The 14,312-nt window shown below is 38.0% G+C and overlaps 1 protein-coding gene across 1 annotated transcript; it reads left to right on the top strand.

The window, feature by feature from the left end:
• The first annotated feature begins 12,084 nt into the window (after positions 1-12,084).
• Positions 12,085-12,528, top strand: LOC145099772 (uncharacterized). Its single transcript, XM_079037280.1, has one exon. The coding sequence runs from the start codon at positions 12,085-12,087 to the stop codon at positions 12,526-12,528; it is 444 nt and encodes a 147-aa protein (XP_078893406.1).
• Positions 12,529-14,312: the final 1,784 nt, after the last annotated feature.

The following is a 14,312-nucleotide window of genomic DNA, read 5'->3' as shown; positions in this document are numbered from 1 at the left end:
TGGTTAATCTGTGGCTAGGGGAAGATGTCTGTCATGTCTAGCAGAATTTGTAGCATCTGCACCTCTTACTCCGCTCCTAAAACCTGACAATGAAATCCGCCTTGTTGCTATAGGCACTATATGGAGGCGTTTGGTCTCAAAGGTTGCTATGAACGGAGTTGGTAAAGAAATGGCACAATACCTTAATGACTTTCAATTTGGAGTAGGTGTGTCGGGTGGCGCTGAAGCTATAATTCATAGTGTCAGTAGGGCGTTGAGTGCACGTCATGATGATGGATCTCTTGCTATGCTTACTGTGGATTTCTTGAATGCCTTAAATTTAGTGGATTGAACTTACTTACTTCATGAGGTCAGGATTAGGTGCCCTTCCATTTCCTTATGGGTTGAATTCTTATATGGACATGCAACAAGGTTGTATTTGGGAGATAAGCATATTTGGTCCACTACTGGGGTCTAGCAAGGCGACCCTTTGGGACCACTTCTTTTTGCTCTTGTACTGCACCCACTTATACATCAAATTAGAGACAATTGCAAGCTTCTTCTTCATGCTTGGTACCTCGATGATGGGACCGTCACTGGAGATTTAGAGGAGCTGGCTAGAGTATTGGACATCATTAGGGTGGTAGGCCTAGGATTGGGGCTTGAGCTGAATATCAAGAAAACTAAGCTATTTTGGCCTTCATGCGATGGTAGGAAGCTTCGTACAGGTTTATTCCCTATTGATATTGGGTGACCGTCAGTGGGGGTGAAGCTTCTTGGGGGAGCTGCTAGTAGAGATGCGGATTTTATTAGTGAGTTAGCCATGAAGAGGGCTGCCAAGGCTGTTGATTTTGTAACATCCCATTATTTTTCTATCTTGTAAAGCCAATCAATTCAATCAAAAGTCAGACTTGTTTCTGTTAACTTATAGCTTTGTTAAGGGTCTGTTTGAGAGTTCTAAGCCTAGTACACTCAAGGATTGTGTGTTAGAAAGTATTAACTTGAGATCATTGAGTTGCAATTGAGTCGGAAACACCTTCATAAAGAGTTCACAGCCGCAAACGAGGGTTTACGGCCGTGAACTCATGATGGCCGTGAAATCCTCATCATAAGTATGGTGTTCCGTCATTATTCTTCATTTCTCACATCTTCAAGTCAAGAATTCTCAAAACTCTCTCAAGTATCATCAAGAACACTCTCCTTTCTCTTCAAAATCCTAAGTGATTCTACCATATTCACTTGATATCCTTCTTATTCACATGAAACTCTTTGATTTCATCCATGAATTCAACACTTTTGGTTTAGATCTTCAAGTCATCATCCTTTACACCAAGAACACCAAGACCACACACTTGTTCTTGGGCCGTAAACTCCCTAAAGACTTCCAAAACATGAGTAACTCTTCTATTATCTTGTTATACATTAGAAACACTTGATTCCAGCCAAGAAACAAACACCCAAGTGCATGATCTTCAAGAGTTCATGACCATAAACCCTTCATCCATGGCCGTGAACCCTTCATAAGATCTTGAGGTGGCCGTAAACCCTTCATAAGATCTTGAGGTGGCCGTAAACCCTTCATAAGAACAAGTCTTGGCCGTAAACACTTCATGTGTGTGGCCGTAAACACCTCTATAGCCGTAAACACGTATAGTGTGGCCGTGAACTCCTTTCTTTCAATCATATGTGATTGTAACACTTCATTTCAAGTGTTTCCTAACACCTAAGGTTGTTTACCTTACATGATTAGTTGTTATACACACTAATTATACACATATATGTATCATTATATGGTTAATAGGATCCATTTGTGTTTAAGACGTCACTTGGCATTCTTAGCATCCTATATCAATTCATCAGTTGAATCACCCTCCAAAAGGTGAGTTCATACCCCCGTATTTTCATAGTTTTTACTGTTTTAAGGGGGGGGGATACAAGTTTAACACAAAGATTATGTGTTATAAACAAATGGTTTCAAAATATCTTATCAAAATGAATTTCAGTTATCATCAAATCAATTGGTTTCAAAGATTATGTTAAAATGACATCAAGTCACCAAATGTATTTCAAAATATTAAACTTCGTTTAACTGATTTTATAAACTGATATTTTTCCCCAGAAATCATATTTATATATAAATATATTTATACAAATAAGGTTTAAGAGGCTTAGGACTGATAACTCACTTTGGTTCCTTTTCAGTTATTTGTCTGAATGTCGATTAATTTTTTTTATATATAATTGTATATGTATATAAATATAAAAGATATTTCATTCAATTTAGATACCCCTTTGTAACATGTTGAGCGAAAGGTTGCATTCATGAACACTTAGTATCAATTCAGAAAGTACATATAAATTATAATAGGTATAATTTGTGATTCATAGAATATTAATTCACGATTCAGGTATACTAAAGTACACTGGTTTACAAGAACAAAGGTTTGATTTAAAACTAAACAAGAGTATACAACTATCATATACTAATTCAGGGGCATACTATCAATCATTCATTTCAGAATGATTGGGTTTTCATAACTATTATACATGTAACGTCTATATGCTTTTTATGAGTAATTTGGTTCAGGTTGTTTAATTCATTTAAACAACATAGTTAAAGTCCTAACATTATAACCAGAATCTCCACCCGGGGATCAAAACAATGTGTGTATAGATCTATATTGGGATTGACAACCCCGCACTCGGACTGCTAGCTACAGTCAGGCATACATGCCTACGAGTGACAGTTGTTATCAACAGTTTTTGATGCCTTCAAAGCGTTGGGTCAGGCCATCTAGTCTCAGTATGGTTATAATAACTCATTAAAAAGATATTAACAATACGTTAGTGTATAATTAACTAAACATAAGTACATTTTCTTAGTACAAGTTATAGGATACAATTTACAGTATTACGTCACAGTTTACAATAACAGATGGGGGAACCAGGCACACTCACAGTTATAAGTTTTACATAAAGGAATACAACTACAGAACATTGGTTTACAAACAGAACGGTTTTATGAGATTAAAACTACTTTCCACTTAAAACAGAAAATATAGGATTTTCTGGAACAGTTTTCATATTCAAGAAACAGAAAACATACTTTCAAACATAAATACTTATGCACTCACTCAACTTTATGTTGATACTCTCTTTTCAAATTACTTGTATTCTCAGGGAATCAATAGACAGGCACTCCCCGAGCTTTTGAGAAGATGGAGCTATTTTGAGTCATGTCTTCTTCTTTTGTATAACTATTATGTTTTCAGTATACAATGATTGATCACATGTAAAAACTTATACATATTAATGCAATGGTTGTTTGTACTTTGATTACTATGATACATGTGTTGTGATACTACAAATGAAGTCATCCACCCCCGGACGTTTCCACCGTCGGGTTTGGGGGTGTGACAGATTTGATGCGCCTTCTACCACAGTTACATGATCCCCAGAGTGAACTCCTTTTACTTTGATCTTGTATGGGCATTGCCAAACTTTTCTTTGGCCCGAGAACGTGCCAACCCGTTCATATGGAAGAGTCTGCTTTGTGTTTTGATAAAGGGATACGTGGGTCAAATTAGGACATTGTGGTTTATGGGGGTCCGTTCTTTGGGGACCTTCAATGGCGACTGGCTTCGTTAACAATTAGGCTCGGTGGTTTGGGGTTGTACTCAGCAGTTGATGCTTCCTCCTATGCTTTTGTTGCCCCACGAGCTCAATCGTGGGCGTGACAAGACCACATCTTTCAAAATAGCGGCATATGTGGTATGAATTCAGATTATGTTTCTGCTTTGGCCTGTCTTCGTGTTACGATTCTAGGCTTTGATTTCAGCGGTTTCATTAATAAGGACACTGCCCCTCCAAAAGCCCAACATTCATTGGAGAGTGCCCTTTTTAGTAAAATTGTCCAAGACATGGAAGTTCACTTCGACATGACGATTAAGCAGAAAGCAATTTTTGAGTGTATAAGGGTTCCACATGCTCATGATTTCCTTATGACTATTCATATTTACGGTCTTGGCCAGCATATGTCGCCAGTGGTTGTGGATTTAGACCATGAACATTTAATCAAAGGTCGATTATACCCAAGTTATATATAATTAGTATACACTTTGTAGTTATAGTAGCACGTAGATCAAGTCATACATAATTCATTATTTGTTAGTTTCTCTCGTAGAAACTTTTTTTTACGATTTATCGTTACTAATTATATTCTATATCTCTTATCCCTATTCTCGATTAGATATCAATGGCTGGATTTCATCTACCCAGAGACCCGTACTTTCCCAATCAGGGAAATGGAGGATGGCTTGAGGATGAGCTAGAAGAAAATCATGAAATCCCCTTAGATGATGATTTTGCAGAAAACTTTCCTGAATATTCTGGTTCTGAATAAGAGGCCTATAATCCACCACCAGTTTCCCAGAATCCTAATCTACGACAAAACTTCTAAGGCTCGACGCCTTCGTGGGCTGAGAACTTGGGTAGGTGGAGTCGGGAGCAGGTTCAACCCTTACCCTACAACAAAGACCGAAGCTTCTACAACCTAAGTGATGGAGACTCTGCAGACAGGATTCTTCCCATCTTGATTCACCGAGTGGCTCGAAATGTTGAGCTAGGAATGACAACCATTCAACAAACCATGGAGCTTGATGCGGATTCGCAATCTTGAGTTTGCTCATAGGGGAGCTATGAGAGACAATGAGGCTCTACAGCAAGAGCTAGCTCCAACTCGAGCTAAAGTCATAGAGCTCTGAACACGCCAAACAGTGTATGAAAGACACCTGCTTGATGTGGAGCGTCGGCTGCCCGAATTAAGGGTTCATCCTAGAGGTGTCTGTCGCTAGTAGAAGATGCTCTACTCATCCTTTCTTTTGGTTTAAGAAATAAATTATACTCTACTTGCCCTCTGTTTACTCTTTTGTTTATAGTTAATTCTACGAATATGTTCTATCGTTATTTTTCATGTTTTTCAGTGCGACCGCGGAAATTTCATTTTCGATAGGTCGGTTTGATGTCGATGTTTTTCCAGTAATGTAGTGTATTGTAGACCTGTATAAGGTCAAGTTTTCCAAACTCTATGTACTCAATATACCATTATAATTGACATGCATTTTCATACTCTATGAAAAATAACCACTCAATTTCATATTATCCTGTTGCAAATTGTACTTGCAGTAGACTTCTATTTCTAATTCCCTACAAGATTCTTATTGAACTAAGTGTTTTAGTTCAAAGATATTATATTCATGTTCACTCTTGATATCTTACCATCTTTTCATCTATTAACTTTTATAGTAAAATATGCCTCCTGGGAGAAACCCAAGGCGTAACCCTGCTAGTGATGCGCCAACACCACCTCCGCCACCACCTCCTCAATTCGACGCTGCCATGTTTCAGGCGACGGTTACGGCAGCTGTTGCAGCCGCTATGTCTCATATAAACACCCCTGGTGCAAGTGGATCAGGAGTTGGTGTGCATCCCTCTAACCACATCGAGAGTCACGGGCACTCACGAGAGTATACCTATAAGGATTTCTCGAATGCCATACCCATGATCTTTAACGGGACTGGAGGTGCCATGGCATGAAGGCAATGGATTGAGAAAACAGAGGCAATCTTTGAGATTTGCTCCTGCCCGGAAGGTAGCAAGGTTAAGTTTGCTACTTGTACCTTTACTGATAGAGCCCTAACATGGTGGAACGGCCATGTTAAGTCACTGACTCTAGTAGTGGCTAATTCTATAATTTGGGATAACTTAAAGACCATACTGATGCGGGAGTACTGTCCGTAAGGGAAATTCAGAAGCTCGAGCAAGAGCTCTGGGGTCTTACTATGGTTGGTTCGGACATAACAACCTACACAAATCGATTCTGTGACTTAGCGACAATTTTTCTAGAAATGGTTGCTCTGGAGAGCAAAAAGATAGAGAGGTATATTTAGGGGCTGTCACCCCAGATTCAGGCAAGTTTCATAGCTTCCAGGCCTGTTACCTTTGACGGTGCCAAGGAACTGGAACAGTCGCTCATTGACCATGGAGCTGGTCAAAACTCTATGATTGCTAGCCCAGAGCAACCCAAGGGAAACAACAATAACAACAACAACAACAAGAAAGTTTGGAATAAGAGGAATGGAAAATCTTCACAAGAACTCTCGAAAAAGCAACAACTAGTGGCGGTCCATGTTGCTACTGTACCTACTGCTGTTCCTACTAATCTTGCACCAACTAAGCCTTATGTTGGTAATCTCCCCAAATGTAAAAAGTGCGTTTTTCACCACAATGGAAATAGCCAGGAAATGCAGTGTGATAACTGCAACAGAAAAGGGCATACTGCCCGATTCTGTAGATCACTACCCCAACCGATCAACCAAGTACCTGCCGCTAGAGTAGGTCAAGCATGCTATGGATGCGGTGACGTTAGGCATTTCAAAAGAGATTGTCTGAAAGCTGGAAATGCTGGTGGAGTTAGGAGAATTCTGGCAATGGGTCACGAAGAAGCCGTGGCAGATCCTGTGGTGGTCACGAGTACGTTTCTTCTCAACAATACTTATGCATGCATTCTTTTTTATTATAGTGCTGAGAGGAGCTTCGTGAGCCATAATTTCAAACACCTGCTAAATCAAAACTCCCAACCACTAAATGAAACCTTCACAATAGAAATGGCTAATGGGAAATCCGAATTCACCAATAATATATACATAGGATGTACCCTTACCTTGAACAACTTTTCGTTCCCAATAGACCTTATGTCGGTCTCTATCAAAAGCTTCGACTTCATAATAGGTATGAATTGGTTGTGCCCTAACCATGCTAACATCTTATGCTATGATAGAGCTATTCGCCTGAACTTGCCAACTAAGGAAACTTATATTATCTACGGCGATAAACACGAGACGAACCTTCAGATCATTTCTTACATCAAGGCATAGAAGTACCTTTGTAAGGAGTAGTGTGCTTTCTTGGCTCACATGGTAGACAAAAAGTAAGAAGTGAAAAACATCACGAGCATTCCTGAGGTCTGCAACTTTCCCGACATCTTTCTCGATGACCTTCTAGGAGTACCTCCCGAACGACAAGTCGAATTCAGAATCGACTTAATCCCTTGGGCTACCCCTGTAGCCAAATCCCCCTATCGTCTTGCACCTTCTGAAATGCAGGAATTATCCATCCAGCTGAACGAACTCCTTAGCAAGGGTTTCATAAGACCAAGCTTCTCACCCTGGGGAGCACCGGTTTTGTTCGTGAAGAAGAAGGATGGATCGTTCCGTATATGCATAGACTACCGCGAGCTGAATAAACTTACCATCAAGAATCGATATCCTCTGCCTCACATTGAAGATCTGTTCAACCAACTTCAAGGTGTGAGCTACTTCTCGAAAATAGACTTAAGATCCGGGTATCATCAATTACGGATTTTGGATGAGGACATTCCCAAAACCGTGTTCAGAACTCGTTACGGTCATTACGAGTTTGTAGTGATGCCATTCGAATTGACGAATGCACCTGTTGTGTTCATGGACTTGATGAACAGAGTGTGTCGTCCATTCCTGGACAAATTTGTCATAGTCTTCATTGACGACATCCTTATCTACTCAAGAAGTGAAGAGGATCATGGCCAACATCTTCAAGTACTGGAAACTCTCAGAACAGAGAAGCTCTATGCGAAGCTCTCAAAATGTGAATTTTGGATAAGGAAGGTAGATTTCCTGGGTCACGTGGTTAGTCAGGAGGGAATACATGTGGACCTTCCAAAATTAAGGCAATTGAGAACTGGTCAGCACCCAAAACACCTACAAAAATCCGTCAATTCTTAGGTCTTGCTGGCTACTATCGCAGATTCATCAAGAATTTATCCCAAATCGCTAAACCGCTTACCAACTTGACACAAAAGGTTGTAACTTTTAGTTGGGGAGAGAAGCAAGAAACAACGTTCCAAACGCTGAAACAAGCTTTGTGCAGTGCATCGATCCTGTCTCTACCTGAAGGGATAGAGGACTTTGTAGTGTATTGTGATGCTTCTAATCAAGGGCTTGGATGTGTTTTGATGCAATGAGGAAATGTTATATCCTACGCCTCGAGACAGCTCAAGACGCATGAGGTCAACTATACAACGCATGACCTTGATCTAGGAGCAGTAGTATTTGCTATGAAGATATGGAGACATTACCTATATGGCATGAAATGTACATTATTCACGGACCATAAATGTCTTCAGCATATCTTCGACCAAAAAGAACTAAACATGAGGCAACGACGGTGGGTGGAGCTACTGAACGATTACGAATGCGAGATTCGTTATCACCCTGGTAAAGCCAATGTGGTAGCTGACGCCCTTAGCAGAAAAGAATATTCAGGACGACGAGTAAAGTCGTTGACCATGAAAATCCATTCACATCTGTCCACACAGATCAGAGAGGCTCAACTCGAGGCCTTGAAACCCAAAAACATGGCAGGTGAAACCCTGAGAGGAATGGATAAGAACTTCGAAGTCAGGGATGATGGAGTCTATTGTTTCATGAACCGAATCAGGACACCAAAGTTCGGTGGTTACAGAGACGTGGTTATGAATGAAGCACACGAAAACCGATACTCCATTCATCCAGGTTCAAACAAAATGTACCTGGACCTCAAGAAACTATATTGGTGGCCTAACATGAAGGCCGAAATTGCTACCTTTGTTGGAAAATGCCTTACTTGTGCCAAAGTTAAGGTAGAGTACCAGAAACCTTCAGGTTTATTGCAACAACATGAAATACCTGAATGGAAGTGGGAGCCAATTACGATGGATTTCATAACTAAGTTACCCAAGACAACGGGTGGTTATGATACTATTTGGCTAATCGTCGATAGATTGACCAAATCCGCACACTTCTTGCCCATAAAAGAAATCGACAAGATGGAGAAGCTAACACGAACTTACATCATAGAAATAGTTAGACTTCATGGTGTGCCAATATCTATTATTTCTAATTGAGATAGTAGATTCACTTCTCGTTTCTGGCAGTCTTTACAAAACTCTCTGGGAACTAGGTTGGACATGAGTACAACCTACCATCCACAAACTGACGAACAATGTGAGAGGACGATTCAAAATCTAGAATATCTGTTGCAAGCTTGCGTGATAGACTTTGGAAAGGCATGGGATACTCATTTACTCCTTGTCAAATTCTCTTACAACAACAATTATCACACTAGCATAAGGGCTGCTCCTTTCGAAGCCCTCTATGGCCGCAAGTGCAGATCACCTCTATGCTAGGATGAAGTGGGTGACACATAGCTAACTAGAGGTCAAATTCCTAACATTATTCTCATTGGTCCAGAAATCATTAGTGAAACTATGGAGAAAATCATACAAATTCGGGAACGAATTAAAGCTTCCAGAGATAGACAGAAAAGCTACGCTGAAAAAATGGAGAAAACCTTTGGAATTCCAGGTTGGTGACCGCGTCTTGTTGAAGGTCTCACCCTGGAAGGGCATAATACGCTTTGGAAAGCATGACAAGCTGAATCCAAGGTACATAGGACCATTCGAGATTCTTGCTAGAATCGGTCCAGTAGCTTACAAACTCTGACTACCCCAAGAACTAAGTAACATACATCCTGTCTTCCACGTCTCTAACTTGAAAAGTGCTTATCCGACGAGACACTTGTTATCCCACTTGATGAGATCAAGATAAAAGAGAATCTCAACTTTGTGGAAGAACCTGTAGAGATCTTAGACAGGGTTGTAAAGAGAATCAAACAAAGCCGTATCCCGATAGTGAAGGTTTGCTGGAATTCAAAACGGGGACCTGAATTCACTTGGGAGCGGGAGGATCAAATGCAACAGAAGTATCCACATCTTTTTCCCTATTCTTTCTATATCTCTTTAATCCAAATTTCAGGACGAAATTCTCTCTAACGGGGGGGGGGGGGGGGGGGGGGGATAATGTAACATCCCGTTATTTTTCTATCTTGTAAAGCCAATTAGTTGAATCACCATCCAAAAGGTGAGTTCATACCCCCATATTTTCATAGTTTTTACTGTTTTAAAGGGGGGGGGGGGGGAGGGGAGAAATACAAGTTTAACACAAAGATTATGTGTTATAAACAAATGGTTTCAAAATATCTTATCAAAATGAATTTTAGTTAACATCAAATCAATTGGTTTCAAAGATTGTGTTAAAATGACGTCAAGTCACCAAATGTATTTTAAAATATTAAACTTCATTTAACTGATTTTATAAACTTATATTTTTCCCCAGAAATCATATTTATATATAAATATATTTATATAAATAAGGTTTAAGAGGCTTAGGACTGATAACTCACTTTGGTTCCTTTTCCTTGTTTGGATGTGGCCCTATAGTATTGGTTATTCGTCCGAATGTCGATTAAATTTTACTTATATATAATTGTATATGTATATAAATATAAAAGATATTTCATTCGGTTTAGATACCCCTTTGTAACATGTTGAGCGAAGGGTTGCATTCATGAACACTTAGTATCAATTCAGAAAGTACATATAAGTTATAATAGGTATAATTTATGATTCATAGAATATTAATTCACGATTCAAGTATAGAATATTAATTCACGATTCAAGTATACTAAAGTACACTGGTTTACAAGAACAAAGGTTTGATTCAAAACTAAACAAGAGTATACAACTATCATATACTAATTCAGGGGCATACTATTAATAATTCATTTTATAATGATTGGGTTTTCATAATATTATACATGTAACGTCTATATGCTTTTTATGAGTAATTTGGTTCGGGTTGTTTAATTCATTTAAACAACATAGTTAAAGTCCTAACATTATAACCAGAATCTCCAGCTAGGGATCGAAACAATGTGTGTATAGATCTATATTGGGATTGACAACCCCACACTCAGACTGCTAGCTACAGTCAGTCATACACGCCTACGAGTGACAGTTGTTATAACAGTTTTTGACGCCTTCAAAGCATTGGGTCAGGCCATCTAGTCTCAGTATGGTTATAATAACTCATTAAAAAGATATTAACAATACATTAGTGTATAATTAACTAAACATAAGTACATTTTCTAAGTACTAGTTTACATGATACAATTTACAGTATTATGTCACATTTTACAATAACAGCTGGGGGAACCAGGCACACTCACACTTATAAGTTTTACATAAAGGAATACAAATACAGAACGTTGGTTTACAAACAAAACGGTTTTATGAGATTAAAATTACTTTGCACTTACAACAGAAAATATAGGATTTTCTGGAACAGTTTACATATTCAAGGAACAGAAAACATACTTTCAAACATAAATACTTATGCACTCACTCAACTTTATGTTGATACTCTCTTTTCAAATTACTTGTATTCTCAGGGAATTAATAGACAGGTACTCCCTGAGCTTTTGAGAAGATGGAGCTATTTTGAGTCATGTCTTTTTCTTTTGTATAACGATTATGTTTTCTGAATGATTGATCACATGTAAAAACTTATACATATTAATGCAATGGTTGTTTGTACTTTGATTACTATGCTACATGTGTTGTCATACTACAAATGAAGTCATCCACCCCCGGATGTTTCCACCGTCGGGTTTAGGGGTGTGACAGATTTGATGCGCCTTCTACCACAGTTACATGATCCCCATAGTGAACTCCTTTTGCTTCGATCTTGTATGGGCATTGCCAAACTTTTTTTTGGCTCGAGAACGTGCCAACCCGTTCATATGGAAGAGGCTGCTTTGTGTTTTGATAAAGGGATATGTTGGTCAAATTAGGACATTGTGGTTTACGGGGGTCCGTTCTTTGGGGACCTTCAATGGCGACTAGCTTCGTGAACAATTAGGCTCGGTGTTTTGGGGTTGTACTCAGCAGTAGAGTCTTCCTCCTATGCTTTTGTTGCCTCACGAGCTCAATCGTGGGCGTTACAAGATCACATCTTACGAAATAGTGGCATATGTGGTATGGATTCAGATTATGTTTCTGCTTTGGCCTGTCTTCATGTTACGATTCCAGGTCCGGGCTTTGATTTCAGCGGTTTAATTAATAAAGACACTGCCCCTCCAAAAGCCCAACATTCATTGTAGAATGCCCTTTTTAGTAAAATTTTCCAATACATGGAAGTTCACTTCGACATGATGATTAAGAAGAAAGCAATTTTTGAGTGTATAAGGGCCCAACATGCTCATGATTTCCTTGTGACTATTCCTATTTATGGTCTTGGCCAGCATATGTCGCCAGTGGAGTATCGTGCCATCCTCAAGTATCGCTTTATGATCCCTTTATTTCTGCCTGACGAGACTTTCCTTGTTTGTCGTAAGGCATGTTTGGACTCCTTTGGGGAGCATGAAGTTCATTGTAATGAGCTCATTGGTTTTAAGTACCGACACGATCTGGTTAGGGATGTTCTTTTCGATATATTTAGGCGTGCTGGCGTTTCTGCCAAGAAAGAGGCACCTGTGAATTTTTTGACCGACCCATTGGAAGGAAGATCAACACTTAGACTAGCTGATGTTTTAGTATTTGGATGGGCTGGAGGAAACATGCATGCGTGGATCTAACAAGGGTTTCCCCTCTTGTGGGCCTGGGGAGTAGGGTTTTCATTATGGGACAAGCTGCATCAAGCAAAGTGGCAAAACATGAGAAAGCTTGCATGGAAAATCAACACACGTTTATACCCTCTGCATTTGATACTTTTTGTTTCCTTGTGCCAGAAGCAGTGGAGCTACTCAATAGAGTCCAACGGGTCATGCATAGTAATATTCTGACTCTAAGATCTATAGATGTTGTTTTTAAAAGAATTAGTTTTGCCATCCAAAAATGGGTTGCGGCACAGGTTGTTGCTCGTTTACCCGTTACGTCTATGTAAAAATTTCTTCTTATTTTTTTAAAAAAAATATCTCTTCAAAAAAAAAGTTGGAACTATACTCTCGGGGTTTAGTTTATTAATTATGCTAGGAACATAATGTACTTGTATTGTAGAACAATGATTGTTTTGGAACAATGTATGTTTTTATTTAGCTTGTCTAAATATATGTCTCAATTTAATTTATGAATGATTGACTATTTACTTAAATCGTTTTTCATAACGATCACCTTCATATTCGAAAATGATTAAAATTCTTTTTATGAGACTAGATCTCTTAATAAGAATTATAAAATAAATATCAATGTTTTATAAATCATAATTTCTATATGCAAAGTACTTGTGACTTATTCTTTTTTAAATCAAACTCATATTTGACATTGTTATCTTTATTATATAAATGACATTCACATATTTCAACTTCAAGAAAGAGATATTTGAGGGCATATAATATAGTTTATTTGAAATATGTGAGATCTATTTATATATAAAAGATTTATAATGATATTTTCACTAAGTAATAGAGAAAACAGTTTATTAATGGACTACACACTATGATGTATGATTTCCTTTCTAATAAATTTCTAAGATTTAGCACAAGATAGCAAATTAACTTTATTAACAACTATAATAGTTATAAATTATAGTTTACATGTTAAAAAATAATTGTGAAATATATGTTGAAGGTTTCAAATATAAAGTTGAAATACAAAACATTAAGAACTATCTAAAGCCTTAATGATAATAAATGATGAATTAAATCTTACTTGGTTTGATTTACTTTCTAATCGGTAGAAATGTGTTCCTTTTATTTCATTGGGATAACACCTAGAACACTATCAATTATATCTTGAGTACACTACTAACTAATAAGTAGATAAAACATTTTCTTTATAAGATTTTGTATTGAAAGGCTCCATCCCTATCTTATATAAATGTTTTGTGGATTTTAAGCCTATGTGGGATTAAAGATTCTAAACCCAAAATCTACTAAATACATATTTGTATAATACTCTAAATGTGGGTTAGATTATTATATGCAGACCCACCAAGAATAAGTTATCTTATTACCGTGAAAGTTAAGTTAATAAAAAGCAAGCTTCTAATGACAAAGCAAGTGAGAGCTACGTGGAACTTGAAGCAGCTTAAGAACAATAACTTGATGTAGTAACAGTTGACACTTGTTTTAGCACGGGATTGTTAAACTTGAATAATAGCTGAGCACAAACAAAATTTGTTCGCATTAGTGGTAGGAATCATCTTTGACTTGAGAAATATGGAATCTCTCTCTCTTTCAAAATAAATATGGAATCTCTCATTAATGAGCTTTTCTTGATGGTTTCTAGTAAATCCATTAACTACCAAGATGCTATGTTAGATCTCGAATCTAATAAATGACTTAGAGTCATGAACATGAGATGTAAACTGTAACATTCCGATTTCTAGGTATCATATTTATTATTCAAAAGGTAAGTTTCC

Source organism: Lactuca serriola, chromosome 4 (assembly GCF_051521515.1).
Source record: "Lactuca serriola cultivar US96UC23 chromosome 4, Lser_US96UC23_V15, whole genome shotgun sequence".
Lineage (NCBI taxonomy): Eukaryota > Viridiplantae > Streptophyta > Magnoliopsida > Asterales > Asteraceae > Lactuca > Lactuca serriola.
Note: the sequence above shows the minus strand (reverse complement) of the source record. Positions and strands in the feature narration are given on the sequence as shown.

Coding starts and splice junctions, on each gene's coding strand:
- LOC145099772 (XM_079037280.1), top strand. CDS start 12,085: ATGGAAGTTCACTTCGACATGATGATTAAGAAGAAAGCAATTTTTGAG.